Raw genomic sequence first — 16812 nt, 5'->3', positions numbered from 1 at the left:
GGATGCTCTGTACATAAGCCGGAGAGCAAAAGCCCCGTTTAGCCGCTGGCATCACGCCTTGGAGAAAAAGCAGTACATAATGAGGAAGACTATATGAAGCGAGTAAATGTACTCAACTTGTTATAAGTAAAAATATACATTTAGTCTAGATATACTACCATGGGCAAGTGAAGCAGAACCCACTTCCGCCGCCCAGATCAGTGAGATTGCAATGATAGGCGTTCTGAAGGAGATGTAGATTGGCTTACTACATGGTCCTAGGCCGCTGAATAGGTACATGTAGCCAAGCGAGGGTGCTGGCTAACCACTCCCTTTGTCTATTTGCACTGACAGCAGAACGATTCCTTTGACAAAAGACAGACAAAAGGCTCTCAAAAGAATGCTCTCAGGGGCGACCTTTGTCTATACCAATCGCGTCCCCCAACGGCTGTGACCTAGTATTGACAATGTGCTGTAACCCATCTGCAGGTCCGCATAAGATCCGAGGCAAGGAGACAAGGGAGTGGTTACTGGGCCAAGCTCACCGCGTGGACGCAGGGAGGGTTGGGAGACTGGCCCTGAGAAGAAGCAAGGGGGCAATTGTCCTGCAGTGTAAGATTAAAGCACGAGACATTGAACCCTATTGACTCATCCAAGGCGACTCTACACGACTAATATCTTGACCTTGGCCACGGTCAACAGAGACTGGCCTGCGGGCTATGTATGTGGGTGTGGAGAGCACAAAGCATGAAGGCATTATACATGTATCCATTAATGCAGTATGGTAAAGGGTGTATATCGAAGTGAAGCCATTTGATCCCTCCCTCCCTCCAGACTCCTCATCTTCCCGACTCCCGGTCATCTATCCGTCGTTTGACCCAAAAAGCCAGCACATTATTTATTGACACATTTACTTAACAAGGAATTAGGAAGCTCAATGTACAAAGCTTTTCCAGCAATTTGAACCGGCGTTCGATTCGACCAGGAATAGGACTGGTGAGCTCTTTTAGATGGCCGGGATGGGGTCGGTGCAGAGAAGAGCCACGCCGGCCTGGATAATGACGGAGTCATTAGATGACCGCGACTTGTAAAGGGGGTGTTTAGAAGGGAGACTTACGACGGGGACGGCGCAGCACCTGGGCTTGCGGCCGATGGAGGCACAGACGCTGCCAAAGGACTTGCAGCTGGAGGGCTTTGCGGGAGCTGTTCGAATTTCCGGTGAGCCAAGTTGTCTTGATAGGTAGGGCACTCGAGGGTGGGCATGGTGGTACTACTCACGAACAACGCAGTCAACGTCGGCAACGCCGAGGACGTCGAGGTCACAGCACAGCGGGTTGGTGTAGAGCAGGCCCTCGGGGCAGAAGGCGTTGGCACGGCGGATGATGCCGTTGACGTCGGAGGAGGGAGCCGCAAGGGCGGTGGTGAAGAGGAGGGCGGCGACGGCGAGGAACTGCATTTTGGCGGTGATGATGTTGTAACGAAGAGTTACTTTTCTGGATTATAAAACGAGTGGATTTGAAGTGAGAGAAGAAGGAGAATATGAAGGAGTGTGTTGCAAGTGAGTGAGTGGATGAGGAGAATGGAACAGGACGGGAGCAGAAGGGGGGGAGGATGGACATGCTATTTATCTCTGTCTGAGGATATGCGCAGGGAAGCTGGTCGATGGGTATTACTGTCGAGGAAATTGGCTGTGTATCTCGAGATGCGAGGCCATGGAGTCGTTGTCCTCTCCCTGCATGAAAGGGGGCGGGTTGAGAAGGCAATAGTCTGGAGCTACGTCTGCCGCTTGTTCTCCCTCTGCTGAAAACCATGATAGTATAAGATTTAATTTTGGAATAATAAAACAAGGGAAGAAGAGAGAAAACAAGGCTTAACGAGCTGTTATTGTCTTGAATTCATTTGGGATGGCTATCCGGCCGTTCGGAGAGACAATGGGGGTGAAAATTCGGTGAGTTGGGTGGTTGAGGGAGCGAGTTATTTTGGCGGTGGCCATTCTTTGGTGGCGAGGCTGGGCTACGAGATTATTGTGCGAGCTGTTTACTGGTCCTCGCATCGTCTATTGCTACGGAGCATAATTGTTCAAGATACCAAATCAACGATTGTTTGATTGATAAGATGGTGAGAATGCTCTGAATAGAGAGAGGCTGAAGAGGACGGGAAATGCTGGAGTTCGGGATGCCTCGCTCTTGGAAATTGACTTGTGCCACAAGGCCCTGCATGTCGCACTTTTTTTTCCTCTCTCTTCTCGCCGGGACTGCTTCCGGTGAGAGAGACGGAATAAGCTCTGTTGATTGATGCAGGGTTTAATTTGACTGTCAGGCTTGTTTTTGTTCCTGTCGGGTTCGTATAAGTGAGCCGGGGAGGATCTGGCGAGAGATACCGTATGGTGCTTTGCTCTTGCAGTGGAGGCTGCAAAAGAGATGGACCTTGTCAGGCAGATGATACCAGGCTCATGGATCGGGTTACGTACAAGTGAGATCGATGGCATATGAGGTGTTGGTTGCATTCAAGATGCGCGTCGGAGATTATTTGCTGATAGGCACCAGGTTCTGACTCGGTGAATGTGAGACGACACGATGATGCTGGAAACGACCAGGTACTACCACAGGCCAATCGCATGGATGTCTGGCTGGTCACATCCGCCTTTGTTGTTCCTTTCTTGCTTCAATCAAGGCACTGCTGCCATCGAGACCGCTCACACATATGCAGGGGCTCTTTGAGACTGGGTGAGAGTCCAGACCTCAGCCGCACATGCAGGCCCCCTGTCTTGCAGCTCTGGCTTGACGCCGCTCCTGCAGGAGAGATGCGCCGCCAGCGTCCCTTGCTTGCGAGCAGAAAACCAAGGCACGTGAATTTGGGCATCTGGGGTCTTGAGTCTGAACCAGTCAGTGGTGCTCATCATTGTTGGCTGATCATCTTCCACGGTTTACCATCAGAACTGGGTCTTGTATCAATGTCAGACGGGACTGGTCGACTCTTGCTCGAACGGCATTCCATACCTACCAATACTTGCAAACAGTATCTTGAGCAGCTACTGTACATGTACGGCTTGCTTTCAGGCTCACTCGGTCAATCTGGGATCGGGATGAGGGCAGATGCTGGTGGTGGTTTGCCGCTGTTTATTGGCTGGAAGGCGTGCATCCGCGTCTCTTGGCGTGAGATTCGATCAGCGCCAATCTATGCAAGGTACGACATGATCAGTGACAACCTTAATAGGCTGTGCTATTGTAGTACCTATCGATTGACACGGCATACAGAGGTAGTAGTCTGTTGGTGTTATTCTTGGAGCTTCGCTTACAGAACATGCAACTTGAAGTGATTCTCAAAGGGGGAGAAGCACGAAAGGGGTACGTACATGTAACTGTTGCTCCATCACCGGCAGGAGCGGTGACGAACAGAAACACAACAAGGAAGGCACGTTGCTCTCCAGTACCTACCCAAGTAAGGTATTACTGTATCTTGCCTTCGTTTCGCATTTCCCTGTTCCTCAGGCATCAACTTCCATCTCCTCATCATCTCCATCTCCAACACCATCACCATCATCATCATCACAAGTTCAGCTCAGCTCCATCAATCTTGCAGTCCACACTTACTCCCCCCCCGTTCAGCCATCGCTTGCATTGCTATCTCATACTACATAGTACTAGACGCAATCCAGCTGCTCCTCACATGGACATCCCCTTTCCCACTGCTTCATCATCATCACTGCCACCGGGCACGACACCGCGCAAGTCCATCTACCATGAGGCGCCGTCTCTGATGCGCGAGATCTAGAGGCTCGCCATCCCCGAGTGCCGCCCCGGCGTGCAAATCTTCACCCTTGAGCCGCCACCGCCATGGTACCAAGACGATCCTCGACGCAGGCCGTACGCCCCGAGATGGCAGACGCTGCAGGCCCCGCGAGTTGCGCCCAGGGACGCTGCCTTTGGCTGGTACTTCCGGGCTGCTCACACCGTCGCCCCCTCGTGGGACGCCAACAACCCGTCGACATACCTCGTCGCCAGCGGCCTGTGGACCGCCTGCAGACAGTCACGCCAGGTGATGCAGGAGACGTACGAGACGGTGCTCTGGGACGAGTATCGGCGCTTGTTCCCGGACCACGTCAAGTTCTCGCCAGACACTGCGCGGGAAGAGCTCGAGCGCATGCCGGCGACGCTCCACGTCCGGGACCGGGGCAAAGACCGCTACTTCACCGTCTTTCCAAACCACGACCTGTTCTATTTCCAGTCGATGGACCTCGCCTATTGCCCGTGGACGTTTCCCACGCCTGTCGGCTTGCCCATCAAGCTGCGGAACATTGCGCTGCAGTTGAACCCGGCCTGGGCAGACGGGCTGTTTCCGACAGCGCGAACAGCGTGGGAGGAGGACGGGCGGCCCCGTGCCCTGCATTACTTTGTCCGGCTGGCAACCATGGTGCCGCCGGATGGCTTCATCTGGTTCATCGACTACCGGCTCCAGCGGCGGCCTTATGTGCCCACCCGCGCCGAGCAAGTCTGGGACGCGTCGCGGCACGCCTTTTACGGCAGCGACCGCCGCTACGTCGAGGTCATGGGCGCCGTGCCCCCCAACTTTGACCAGTGGCACGTACCGCACCAAACGCTGCTCCCCATGCTTGACCCTCCGCCAGTGTCGCCCTTTGGTCCCGGTCTTGGACAGAATTGGAGATGGGTCGAGGATTTGCGCCAAGGAGAGGGGTTGAAGCTCAACGGCGCCTTCTTCATCGAGCACATCCGGAAGCTTCTCAGGTATGCGTTCGAGAAGCAGCCTGAAGGCACCCGCATTCTCGACGGCACCGAGGGCAGCCGCTTCGGCGTGCTGGCATGTGAATTCTACTGAGCCATGGCTGTTGATCTTTGCTCAACACGGTTACCTTGCACATGATATGATGCTTCGGATCATTCCCTTTGAATTTTTTTTGGGAACAGATAGAACCCAAGTATACAACAGCAAAAGTTTGGGTTACAAATGGATGTTCTGGACCTTCATGAACTGAATCAGCTGATCATACGACTTCTGCCGTAGTTACAAATTTCTGTAATAACTGCGTTGCTCTACCAAAGCCTTGTGCGGAACCTCGTATATGCTGCTTACGCGCAAGTAGGATGGACGTGGAAGCCCCATGTCTCCGTACGGGTCATCAGCCAGGTGCAGCTGCATATGCGTGACAGGATCTTGCGGCATCGGTGCGATCGGCACGAAGAGTCTCTCATCTATGCCGGGGGAAACGGTTGTCGTAATCTGAATAGGGAGCTTTAAGTTAAGGTAGGTAGACTTATCTCCCTTAAAGGAGGGATTAGCGTAGGAAGAAGTTTTACAGTAGCGACGCGCCAGTTGTCGTTGTTAATGGGTGATTTCCGAATCACCACGACCATGTGGTTTCGGACGGCTTTGGGGACGTGACAATGCCTCTGGGTCCAGTCGTCCCATTTGTGATAGGGCTTGAAGCGGTATACTTTGCCATTAGGCGAGATTTGATCTCTCATTGTTCATGAATCAAAGAGTATCATAAAGCCTTGAGAATGGGAGGGGGGAAAGAGAGGTAGTCAGAAAGGATCATGATTGTAGTAGGGTAGCCAAAGCTGGAGGAAGAATTGCTCCAAGTTGACGGGAGGTCCGGACATCAAAAGGCCCCACCTGCTGTAAATGGAAGTTCATGAATGTGGGGCAGCTGAAGATAGTGTTTATACAATGCGTCATATGTAGTGAATTACTTGTGTAGTAAGCATACAACAAGGCAAGGTGCCAGAGTGGTTAATGGGTATGACTCGAAATCATATGGCTTCGGCCGCACAGGTTCGAATCCTGTTCTTGTCGTGTTTCTTTTTTTGTTTCTTTTTCCTCCGTCACTCACCACTGGTTATGATTTTGCTTTTTGCTGTTTGCTCATCTTTTTCATCTGCTCTTTTTGCCATTGCTCTCTTTACCTCCATAAGATCTCACACTCATCCGCCAAGTCATCTCTCTAACGGGAAAACTGAACACAGTGTCTCGCCTGCGACGGAACTGGCCGCAACATTCAATTGACATTCCCATACCCCAAGTCACGACTCTCGGGCATCCATCGTATACAGATCAAACAGCTGCAGCATCCTCGCTACGCTCCTATTCACCAGACCGTCCACCGAAGTCTCCCCTGTGTAAAACGCCGGCGCAGGGGGGAAACACGACGGCGCCCGCTCGCGTCACGCCGAGCATGTTGCGCAGGTGAATCTCGCTCAGGGGCGTCTCCCGCGTCACCAGCACCAGCCGGCGGCGCTCTTTGAGACACACATCGGCCGCTCGCGTAATGACGTTGTCGCATAGGCCGTTGTAGATGGCCGCCAGCGTCTTCATGCTGCACGGCACGACGATCATGCCGTCGACGCGGAACGAGCCGCTGGCGATGCGGGCTTCCATGTCGTCAATGTCATAGACGTGTTGTGCGTAGTTATGTAGCTTTGTAGAATCCCAGCCGATCACCTCGGAGTCGATTGTGTGCCTGGCCCATTTGCTCATGATGAGGTGCGTCTCGACGTTCAAGTGGCGGAGGGCCATGAGCACCCTGACGCCCAGAATGGCGCCGCTGGCGCCTGTCATGGCGACGATGATGCGTTTGCGGTGAGGCGGAGGTTTGATCGCGTTCTTTGGTGCTGGACGCGGCGGAGCCATGGTCATTCTCTAGTTCGATTGATATTTGTTCGTTGGGGGTTCTTCTCTTTGCAGATGAGAAGAGCGCTGGCTGTATCATGGCGCGGTGCCTTTGTACTTTGCGTGGCCTTATATCGACCTCCATAGCTGACATCTTAATGGTGATTCCAGTCATCGAGGCACATTATTGTCACCTGCCTCGCTCAAGTGAATCGTCGCAGCTGTGAATGAGCGGATGAGTGTAAGATTGCATGAGTAACTGATGAAAGGGTGAGTAAATGGAGAGCGCTTCATGAGTTGAGTTGAGTGAACTGTGCAGATGGCTGTATTCCTCCGAGGTGCCGAACCGCCGAGGTCGATACAACCAGCAACTTGAACCTCGGTCACTTTGAGAAATCAACAGTTGTAGATCGATACAATTGCATCTCTAGAGGCCGTGTCACTAATTGCTTTGATAATGATCCTTCAAAACTCGTCAATTGCCTCGTACGGCGCTGTATTGCCATCAGCCGCGTCCTGCAACAAGCCGAGCAGTCGCACTCACCTTTCATGATGGAGTCGAGGTACATCAACGGCGACAGTCCCGACATGTCCCAGGAATCCATGGAGCCATCTAAAAGCAGTCTAGGGCAAAGACTCAGCGTGAACCACTCAATTGCAGGACACAGGCAATGAAGACGTACCCGTCACCCAACAGCGCGGTAAAGTCATAACCCATGGCGCCCTCCGCCGGATCTACCACAAGGGCATCTTGAGCCCTTGGCAAGGCTTCATTCTGTAAGACCAAATTGTCTGCCTGCTGACGCCCAGGAGATGATGGTGGGCTGGCATCAAAGGCGGGAGCCTTCTGTAAGGCGGCTTGCAGAGCCACGAGGGCTCGCGTGTGGTTCATAGACAGCCAGTGGTTGGTACCGGTTGCGTCAACCATCATACCCGTCTCGTCATCGGCCTGTGCTGCCCGTGAAAAGATTTCAATCACCCGCTGCAGCACATCTCGGCTTTCTTGGTCGCATCGCGTTTCCTCCCACAGGCAGAGCAGTATGGTGGCGCTCAGGACTGCGTGAATCATGGACCATGTGCGAATGGGGATGTTGCTGAGGGCTTGGAATTCAATGAATGCCCTTGCTGTATCCATCAAGCTTTCCTTGGCCCGAGCTTTGAGTAGCTGGACGACTCCAGCTTGATCACTGCTCGTGACAGCAGAGGTCGTCAAGACGGGCCGGCATAAGAACGAGGCTGCCCAAGACAGCTGAACCTGAACAGTGAGAGCCTCGTAGCGCTGTTGAATGTTTGCACACTTTTCTCGGCCCTGTAGATAGGGCAAAGCTCGTGACAGGTATCCGTCTAGCTCGGCTAGCAGCTTCATAGACGATTCACAGCTTGTCTTTTCGAGTTCCAAGATGCCGGTGCACACAGATACCATGCCATACAGCGTCTCTGCAAAGTTCAGTGGACGGTCAGGGTTGGAAAGAATCTTCCTAGTGGCAAGCGACTGCCTCGAGGCAATGTGCGGTCGACCATGACACAGACTGAGCAAGCAATCCTGTCTGCAAACGGTGTCCCTGAAAAATGATATAGAATCAGCCATCGCTTTTCTGGACATCACAGTGTTGTACCTGTACCAACCAGAGGCTCCGCTTCCTCTTGGCCCCGTCCTCCGACTGCTCAGACACACTCTGAAGATGCAATCCCAATGCCTGCGCTACCCGGACTGTGGTGCCCATCATCACCCAGGCGCCGTCCGACTGTCCGACGTCTTGGAGAACGGTTCCAATGATGAGGAGAGTCTGAACCGCGTCAAGGGACGGGTGCAGGACGTAGTTGGCCAGACATAGAGCGTCAAATGCGCGTTGTACTAAAGGGACACGGATTAGCTGTGTCATGAAGTAGCACACGAAGGAAGAGCCTCGTTCTCCTACTCACAAAAGTCAAGAGAATGCTCAGCACGCTTCCTCGGTGATTGCATCACTGAATAATGGGCACTTGTGGCGAGGGATGCCAGTAACAGAGCAATCCGTGATATCCAGACTTTGGAGACCCATTTTGGTGACACCACATCAGGGTTACGAAGCTCGCCAGCGTCCAGGGCAGACAGATAGTCGCAAAAGGCCGATTCCAAGTCATCAGGATCCAGCAAGACGGGGTTGAGGGGATATATCGTGGCGCCATGGGATGGAAAGTATCTGGCATTAACGATGAGATCAAGGTTCCTCAGGCATTTTGGGGATCAAAACCTACCTCAGCACTTCTTGCCTCTGAGGAATAATCTTCAACAGCGCCGCCCACCTCTCCTGTAGCGTCTTGAGCTTCATAAAGGGGTAAAACTCCAAGGTGTTGTGCAGCCCCAGAACCGGGCCGGCCTTGCGCCTCATCTCCACGGCTGGGGAGTCGGCCGAGCCGTGCAGCATGGTGAGCACGGAGCTGCCGCCCTGGTAGAGCTCCTTTCGGGCAGGAGGCCAGTCTGCGGCCTCTGTGTCTTGCTGTCGAAAGAGAGTAGAGTGTGACGTCTGTGGAGTATCGAGGAAAGACGGAGAGTCCGCGGTGTTGTGAGTGGGAGTGACGGATGGTCCGGACTCGAGGGGACCATTAGCACCAGCCCCAGCACCACGAATGCGTCGTCGAGGAGGTCGAGGCTGAAGCGAAGATTCAGCCCTCGGCTCATCCTCCGAATCCCCTCCTACCGTCTCTCTCCCCCGGCCAGCCCTCGAAGGCGCCGCGCCCGCAGCAGCTCCCTTGACCCGCCTCCCGCGCCTCTGCTCAAGACTCACGCCGACATCGTACGAGCAGATCTCGGGATGCCCTCGTTTCTGGCACGTCTGGCAGGGATGCTCATGATCGCACTTGACCTTGCGCTGGCGGCACGGGTAGCAGGACCGGGCCTGGGAGAGGCGGCGGAGACGCAGCACGCGGTCGATCTCGACTTGCCGCGGAGACGGCTCGGGATGTTGCCGATGCTGGAGACTCATTGGCGATAACGGTCGAGATCTAGTCCGGCGTTGAGTGCTGGGCATGAGATAAGAAAGGGGGTTAGAGATCCGAGATGCCGAGGGTGTCGAGGTCAAGGTGATTGATTGATCTTACTGTCTGTCGTTGATGGAGGGCGTGGCGGTAAGTCGGACCCTCGGAGCTGTTTATCCGTCGCTCGGCGCTGAAGCATGCTCACTGTCCGGCATCGTCTTGAGCATCGAGATGAGTGTTATGATGGTCTTACTGAAAGCTGCAGTCACAGATCGAAGAGTGGCGTGTCTCTAGATAAATCGACAGAATGGATGAGATGTTATCTAAGCCAACCTACCTATTCATGACTTCGTACCAGGTGAGCTTATAGGGGAGTGGCTAAACAGCCTCCCAAGTCACTTCTCCCCCCTTTCACTATCTCTCGACATGCCTACCTACATGACATTTTATGGTTCCCATCACAATTTCAGTTCATTGACGCCCTTATTCCTGATCCAAAGGCATACATTGATACTTTTACGGTACATTGCGCAAGTACAATTGTAAATCTGCTTTTCTTCTCAGTAGCCCTCCCACGTCCATCATCAACGCCTCGTGCCCAAGCCCTCACGCCACCCATCTATCCTATTCCATGTCCCTGTTGCTACAAGATCTTATACCAAGGCTGCTTCAACTTTTTTTGCTCCTTTTCATGCATCATTTGCCATCCGAATCCGGTGTCTCCAGCCATCTCGATCAAAAACTCTGTACAAAACAGTGCCGCTCCATCACCCTTCCTCCAACTCTAGCAGACAATTCTATCGTGTGCTCAATGCGTGAGTAGATACATACATTCGAAATTAACTACAAATACAGTGCCTTCATCCTCGGCCCTTACTCTTCCTTCTTCGACGCCTTTTCAGCATCTAGAGCCTTCTTTGACGGCTCCTGTTTGCTTCCAGAAGCCTTCTCGGCCCTGCCCTTCTTCCACTTGGCCATCTTTTCGCCCAGGTACCGCCACGACCTCTTGAAGCCGCCCATCATCAGTCCCTTGATGCTCTGCACGGTGCTCGGCCAGTTGACCGTCTGCTTGATGACCTGCCGGGTGATCCGCCGAAGCTCCTCGGGATCGTCTGCGGCGATCCGCTTCTCAAACTCGCCCGCCTGCCGGCGCTTGACGGCCCCGTCTTGGTCAGAGGTCGCCGCCATCATGGCCTTGAACTCGTCTTGGGGGATGCCAAACTTCTTGCGGTACTGGAAGTAGAGCCGGGACCTGAAGCTGCCGGGCAGGCGCCTAACCATGTTGCCTCGCTTCACCAGGTCCATGTCCTGCTGCAGCCTGGCGTTGGCGTCCGGGTTCAGGATCCAGTTCTCGTCGTCCAGCCGGACCGGATCAACAAAGGCCACGTTGGGAAGAGTTCGGATGAGCGGGGCATAGAGTCGTCGGAAGTGAACCATGTTGTTGGAGACAATGTTGTCGACCTTGCTCTTATTTTCTGTGGGGAGTGCCATTCGCGGATCGCCGAGGTAGCTGAGGCCGGCAATGGTGTTGTACAAATCGGCCTCTCTGAAGTCGGGCGGCAGCAGAAGAAGGGCTGTTCGCACGGCAGCAATGAGATTAATCTGATTTGCCAGGCGGACTCGCGGATGGTCTCGCAGAATCTTGACCGGCTTCTGCAGGCGCCCTGCTAAGTAGAGGTTCTCCCAAGTCGACAGGTCCTTAACCAGGTTGTCGATGCTTGTAACCCCGTACTTGATAAGCATGCCGTTCATCTCGATGTAGGGGTTGAAGTAAACACCGGCGCCCCAGTTCTGGACCCTTGAGACGAAGCCCGAGCCGAGCGAGGCGATGCCCGAGTAATGATCCCGATGCTGCTTCATGTTGATGGAATGCCAGTGCTCTGTGTGCGTGACGCCGAAGATGAAGTCAATCATCTTGGGCGATCCCTTTTGGGCCTTGACCAGCGCTTCGGGGGGCTTGGGATGGACAGCGCGGAATTCGGCTTCGCTAATGCTACGGCCGGCCTTTTCCTGGGGGAAGACGCCGGATCCGTAGGCAAAACAGTAGACGATGGGCGCATTAAACTGGCGCAGCATGACGCGCAGGGCCTCTTTGAGCTCATAGTTGATGATCATGTGCTGGTTGACGCCAAAGAGGCGATGGGGGAGCTCGTCGAAGCGCTGGATAGCAAAGTCGACGGTATCCTCCCACTCGTCACCGTACAGGTTAAACTTGCCCCCGGCGGATTCTTTGCGACGGGGGTTCGAGGGTGGAGGCGACGAGGATGAGGATGATGACGGCGACGATGCTGGTGTCGAGGAGGAGGAGGATGTCGCTGTGGATGATGTCGGCGTTGAGGGCGATGATGCCTGATCATTGCTCTGGTTATGTACCTGCCGGCTCTGGTGGGAAGCCCTCGGTCTGCATGGCCATCGCTGTTGAGATGAAGTAGATGGTGATGATGACCACAGCAGAGACGTGGAGGAGGAGGATGATAATCGAGCGTAGCCGTATCGCGCTTCTGAAATGGGCGAGAGGAACAACGACGGTAGCCGAGGCGCAGCTGTCGCTGACAGGGAGCTCCTCGTTGCCTGTTGAGGGGTTCTGTGTCAGCCAAGATGAGCGCAACAAAATGCTCGCAATGCGTCAAGCTGTATTCCTTACCCCGATGCTTCTTCCAAGAGCGACCATTGCGATTGAAGTCGGCGACTCGGATCAGAGGATCGTGGGAGCCGAGCAGTTCCTCAGCAGTTCGAGTTGAAGGGAGGTTTTATCTGTTTGTGAGCAGCAGCGGGAGCAGCGGCAGAGGCCACGGAGTGACGCTCAAGCGGAGCGATCCATGTACGAGAGAATCAGGGTCCGGATTCTCTGCGGGATTGGGCGCGATGCAAGTCCAATGGCTTCTGGCGGTGTTTTGGCTGGGTTCCAAGATGGTGGGATACAAGCAAGAGAAGCTGCACGAGAAGCTGCCCACCATCTCGTCGAGGTACATGTACCTACTAGCACTGTACCGTACCGCAGGTACCTTGCTGGCATTTGCGGGTGGGTCCAGGGCCGTTGAGCTGCGTCATGGCTTGTGAGGAACTCTGCAATCGGTACCTGGTTGCACAAGCTGCTGGTGCTGCATGTTGTTGCTGGTCTTTGAGAATGGCTGAAGATCATCATGACCTTCTGTTAAATATACATACATATGCTCTTTCAAGTTGTATCACATCAATCGTCATCCTACGACAGTTGCTGGTTGGACAAGCTGAGGTACGGCAAGGGAAGTGCCAAGGTACAAAGATCAGCATGCCCAGACAATGAGCCGAGTGCCGATTGGCTGCCCAGATCTAATCTGATGCCGCGAGCTGTTGTACCTGGTTGAGTAGGTAGACATGCAGCTTCACTCCTTGTTCGGATATCGACTGACTTTTATCATGTTTAATAATAATTCATGGTGTAGAAAGCTCTGAAGAGGCATCAGAGCGTCGGTACCTATACAATCATCAGTGACTTGAATGCTGTTTGCACCATCACAACGCCGTCAATTGACGCTCAGTCTCTGGTAGCTTCAGACATGCCTCGAGTAATGGTACATGGCGTCTGTTCCAAGCTCAGTTTTCATGTTTGCACCTCGACAGCCACTCAGTGAATTGCATCTGATTCTCAACATTCTTGTCTCCTCTTCATGTATCAACAATAGCAGACTCGTTTCCAGTCGACTCTTTCAGGTTGCATCATTGTACATCTCAGCTCCAAGCTGCCAACCCCAGTGAACGTCATTCAGGCACCTACCCTAAGCTTCAAATCACGTGACCATTCGCATTGTATCTCCTAGACGCGAAGCAGCGCGTTTCGCAACAGATGGGAAAACAGACGAGAAAGCCAACAACAATCGTCATCAACGTCCTCAAAGGCTTCAGACAGTCGAGATGCGCGGCCGCGCAACGCAGGACGCCGGAGGCCCTGCCAGTCGGCCAAACTCGCGCTCGAGCAGCAGATTGCGCACTCCAAGCACCTCGAGAGTGCCGCGGCCGAACCTGTCACTGCGGGATTCGAGGGTGAGTTGATATGACGAATTGATGGTTACGATCTGACATGGCTAACTGTGTGCCTCGTATGTCATCTCTAGATAGCATCGTTTCGACCAAATCAGCCCACGCCCACCCCCAACACCCACTCCGGAGACGCAAACGCAGACAGACCCCCTTCAAGACAGAGCGTCGCCGTCGCCTCTGTTCAGAGCTCGCTCGAGCATTCAAGATCCAAGGAAAACCTCGTGCCACCCGACACAGACGGACATGAGAAACTTCGAAAGGAGATTGAGGCCCTCAAGGCCGAGGTGGGAACCCTGCAGTACCGCCTCCAGACCGCCGAGCAAGAAAAGGACATTGCACTGTCTCAACAGAGCAACAAGATGGAACAGGCCCGGCGGCGCGAGCAGGAAGAGGTCCAGCAACGACAGTCTGCCGAGGCGGAAAAGGCCAAGACGGACACCAAGCTGGAGTCGCTCAGACAGGAACTGGAGCAGCTGAAGGAAGCCTCGGAGAACGAAAAGCGACAGCTCGAGTCCAAGCTTCGCGCCGCCGAAGATGAAGCCCGTCTCGCCCAAGAGCAGCTGGAGGATGTGACCAGCGCCAAAGACGAAGCAGCCAGACGAGCAGACAAAACGGCCAGCGACCTACATATGCAAATTGCTGCCGCAAACAATACAATACAGGAGATGCAGCAGGAGGGCGAGGCGCGTGAAGTCACCTTGCGACAGTATCAGGAACAAACGCTGGAAAAGGACCAGCTGATTGGCAAGCTGGAGGCAGACGTACTGCGGCTCAAGGCGCAAAGCGGCGATGCGGAAACTATTGAGGCAATCAAGAGGGAGCTGTCAGAACAGGTCTCGCACATGCGGGCTCTGGAAGCCGCAAATCGCGAACAGCTTGCCGAGCTGAAACGACTCCGAGCCAACAACAAGGCTGTGGAGATAGTCGAGGAGGAGAAGAGGACGCTGATGCGCAAGGTCGAGGCGGCGGAGCGGCTAGAGGCGGAGCTGGCTGAGGCGAGGATACAGCGGCAGAGGCTGGAGGATGAGCGTCTGGCGTGGTCGGCCTACCTCGAGAAGGTGTCGGAAACTGGCCAGGCCGAGTTCGACTCTCCCGAAGCAATTGCTCGCGCTCTCGTCCAGGAGCGGCTGACCAGCGCCGCCTACGTCGAGCAGCTCGGAGCTGTCCGAGCCGAAGTCACAGCACTCCAGGCGCAGCTGCAGGCTCTGGAGGAGGAAAACGCCCAGCTCAAGAGCCAGCTCGAGAACGCCACGACGACTGCGCAGGCGGCCAACACCGACAAGGTCCGCATGCGCCTGGATCGCCAGCGTGCTCTGGCCCTGAAAGAGGTTGAATACCTGCGCGCGCAGCTCAAGGCGTTTGACACGGAGGAACACACAATGCAGCCTGAGGGATTCGACGAGGCGCGAGCAGCACGGATTCAGGAGCTGGAGGACATGGTGGACAACTACAAGATGGAGGTGCAGCGGCTCCATGCCGAGCTGTCATCTATGGAACAATCGGCATCGCAGCAATCATCCTCACCACTACCGCAGCTGCTGTCCGCGGGCACCAAGCGGAGTCGCGCCGAGGACGACGCCGTTCACGAGCAGATGGGCCAGCTTACGCGTAAGAACCGCAAGCTCCAGGAAGAGCTGACGAGCGCGCAGACGCAGGTCGCCATGCTGGAAAAGGACCTCTCGACGACGCGCGAGCAGCTGGCGGCGGCCAAGGAGCAGACCAAGACGCGCATCCTGTCGCTGCGGAGCAACCCGACGTCGGACCACGAGGCCATCAAGCGGGCGACGCTGGAGGCGCTGCAGAAGGAGAACCGGGATCTGCTGGCGACGCTGCGGTCGAGGGAGACGGACCCCTCGATCCCGCTGATCCCGACGTCGGTGCTGGGCGCCATGGAGCGCGAGATCGCGGCGGCCAAGGCGGAGACGGCGAGCGCGCAGAAGTCGGCGCGGCGGCTCAAGGAGGTCTGGGGCTCCAAGTCGCACGAGTTCAAGGAGGCCATCTTCTCGACGCTGGGGTGGACGGTGACGTTTATCCCCAACGGCAAGATGCGCGTCGAGAGCACCTTTTACCCGTCGCAGACGGACGAGCACGAGAACTCGATTGTGTTTGACGGCGAGAGGGGCACGATGAAGGTCGGCGGCGGGCCCAAGAGCGCGTTTGCGCGCAAGATTGCGGATCACATTGCCTTTTGGGTGAGGGAGAAGGGGTGCATACCAGGGTTTTTGGCGGCGCTGACGCTCGAGTTTTATGAGGAGCATGCGAGGGCTTCTTCAGGGGAGTGATGGCGAGGAACTTGAAAACAAAGGGGGGATAAAGAAGGAAAAGGCAACGGATATCGATTTCTTATGCAAGCGCTGCCCGATATCGTGTCCTTATTTTGGGGGGTTGTGATTCGTTGTTGATGTTTTGAGGCATTGTGTGGATTGGGTTCATCTTGTAGGGAAAGATGGATTAGAAGTCAGGATGGAGCAGGGCATCATGCTACATCTGAATGATGAAAACGAGACACAAGCTTTGCTGTGTATTTGACTCGCTATTGTGCCAACAGTTTTATCAATTGACCAATGTAGAATGGGTCATTTGAGAGAGGGGATGCCTCATTCTTTGCAGTTTATATTTCTGCAATATGGACAGTGATTCAAGGTAGCAAACAAGAGGAAAACATGTTTCATCCATTTGTTTAGGCCAAAAAGAGAATTATTACTACATTCGTACACTTTTGACACCACCAGTCTTTTCTTTTCTCCCCTCGATATAACAAGACAGCACAAACACAGAGAGAAGAAATAATAGGAAAAAAATGAGAGAGAAAGTCTGGTAAAGAGCGTCAAGATATGCAAAAAGGAAAGGAAAGTATTAGTCGGAAATGAATGGAATGAGCGTGTATACACATCAACAATAAGGCTTTTTTGTTTCATCCTTGCGGAAACATATGACAGGGCAAGGCAATGTAAGGAAAATGAACCCCTTGGCGTTACGGGTGGTAGACGAATAGAGTCGGACAGAAAGAAGATGGAAGATGAAAAAGTAAGAGATCGGTGTACAGTTGTTCGTGAGATACTTTTTCTCATCTTTGCCACAAGCAAAGCAAAAGATAATAAAAATGCTTGAAATCAGGAAAGAAAACAATAAAAGAAAACGGATGATCGATCGCTCAGGAATAAGTATCATCTCGGAACCTAGTGGCGCCCCAGTAGGTCAAACATGATTAGCAATAGTCTTTCCACA

The 16812-nt window shown here is 54.0% G+C and overlaps 6 protein-coding genes across 6 annotated transcripts; 2 read left to right on the top strand and 4 right to left on the bottom strand.

Annotated features, from left to right (window-relative positions):
* Positions 1 to 728: 728 nt before the first annotated feature.
* On the bottom strand, positions 729 to 1551 carry hfb3 (hydrophobin). Its single transcript, XM_006969140.1, has 3 exons — positions 1258 to 1551; positions 1097 to 1182; positions 729 to 1030 (listed from the first exon to the last, which is right to left on the bottom strand). Exons 1-3 carry the CDS (start codon positions 1433 to 1435, stop codon positions 986 to 988), a joined length of 309 nt encoding a protein of 102 aa, XP_006969202.1. The 5' UTR covers positions 1436 to 1551; the 3' UTR covers positions 729 to 985.
* Positions 1552 to 3064: 1513 nt separating this feature from the next.
* Positions 3065 to 4815, top strand: TRIREDRAFT_111778 (uncharacterized protein; the record flags this gene model as incomplete). The annotated part of the gene is made up of 3 exons (XM_006969191.1): positions 3065 to 3165; positions 3308 to 3326; positions 3754 to 4815. The coding sequence occupies 3 exons, from the start codon at positions 3065 to 3067 to the stop codon at positions 4813 to 4815; spliced, it is 1182 nt and encodes a 393-aa protein (XP_006969253.1).
* A 1266-nt stretch (positions 4816 to 6081) lies between these two features.
* Positions 6082 to 6627, bottom strand: TRIREDRAFT_72549 (phenylacrylic acid decarboxylase-like protein; the record flags this gene model as incomplete). The annotated part of the gene is made up of 1 exon (XM_006969139.1): positions 6082 to 6627. One exon carries the CDS (start codon positions 6625 to 6627, stop codon positions 6082 to 6084), a length of 546 nt encoding a protein of 181 aa, XP_006969201.1.
* Positions 6628 to 7410: 783 nt separating this feature from the next.
* TRIREDRAFT_111776 (N-terminal binuclear Zn cluster-containing/DNA binding domain-containing protein) lies at positions 7411 to 9572 on the bottom strand (the record flags this gene model as incomplete). The annotated part of the gene is made up of 4 exons (XM_006969138.1): positions 7411 to 8168; positions 8233 to 8461; positions 8530 to 8789; positions 8845 to 9572. Coding segments are annotated over 4 exons (1975 nt in total), but the record flags the coding sequence as incomplete, so codon positions are not given.
* An 865-nt stretch (positions 9573 to 10437) lies between these two features.
* TRIREDRAFT_82001 (uncharacterized protein) lies at positions 10438 to 11757 on the bottom strand (the record flags this gene model as incomplete). Its single annotated transcript, XM_006969137.1, has 1 exon — positions 10438 to 11757. Exon 1 carries the CDS (start codon positions 11677 to 11679, stop codon positions 10438 to 10440), a length of 1242 nt encoding a protein of 413 aa, XP_006969199.1. The 5' UTR covers positions 11680 to 11757.
* A 1701-nt stretch (positions 11758 to 13458) lies between these two features.
* Positions 13459 to 15866, top strand: TRIREDRAFT_111774 (uncharacterized protein; the record flags this gene model as incomplete). The annotated part of the gene is made up of 2 exons (XM_006969190.1): positions 13459 to 13587; positions 13659 to 15866. The coding sequence occupies 2 exons, from the start codon at positions 13459 to 13461 to the stop codon at positions 15864 to 15866; spliced, it is 2337 nt and encodes a 778-aa protein (XP_006969252.1).
* Between the last annotated feature and the right edge of the window lie 946 nt (positions 15867 to 16812).

This window comes from Trichoderma reesei (assembly GCF_000167675.1).
Source record: "Trichoderma reesei QM6a unplaced genomic scaffold TRIREscaffold_29, whole genome shotgun sequence".
Taxonomy (NCBI): Eukaryota; Fungi; Ascomycota; class Sordariomycetes; order Hypocreales; family Hypocreaceae; genus Trichoderma; species Trichoderma reesei.
This window is presented reverse-complemented; position numbering and strand designations above follow the sequence as displayed.

What these genes read in the sequence shown, in the direction of transcription:
- hfb3 (XM_006969140.1), bottom strand. Translation starts at nt 1,435, where the DNA reads ATGCAGTTCCTCGCCGTCGCCGCCCTCCTCTTCACCACCGCCCTTGCG. An exon ending in CGACGTTGACTGCGTTGTTC is followed by an intron (nt 1,183 to 1,257) that starts GTGAGTAGTACC and finishes AAATTCGAACAG; the next exon opens with CTCCCGCAAAGCCCTCCAGC. An exon ending in GGTGCTGCGCCGTCCCCGTC is followed by an intron (nt 1,031 to 1,096) that starts GTAAGTCTCCCT and finishes GTCATTATCCAG; the next exon opens with GCCGGCGTGGCTCTTCTCTG.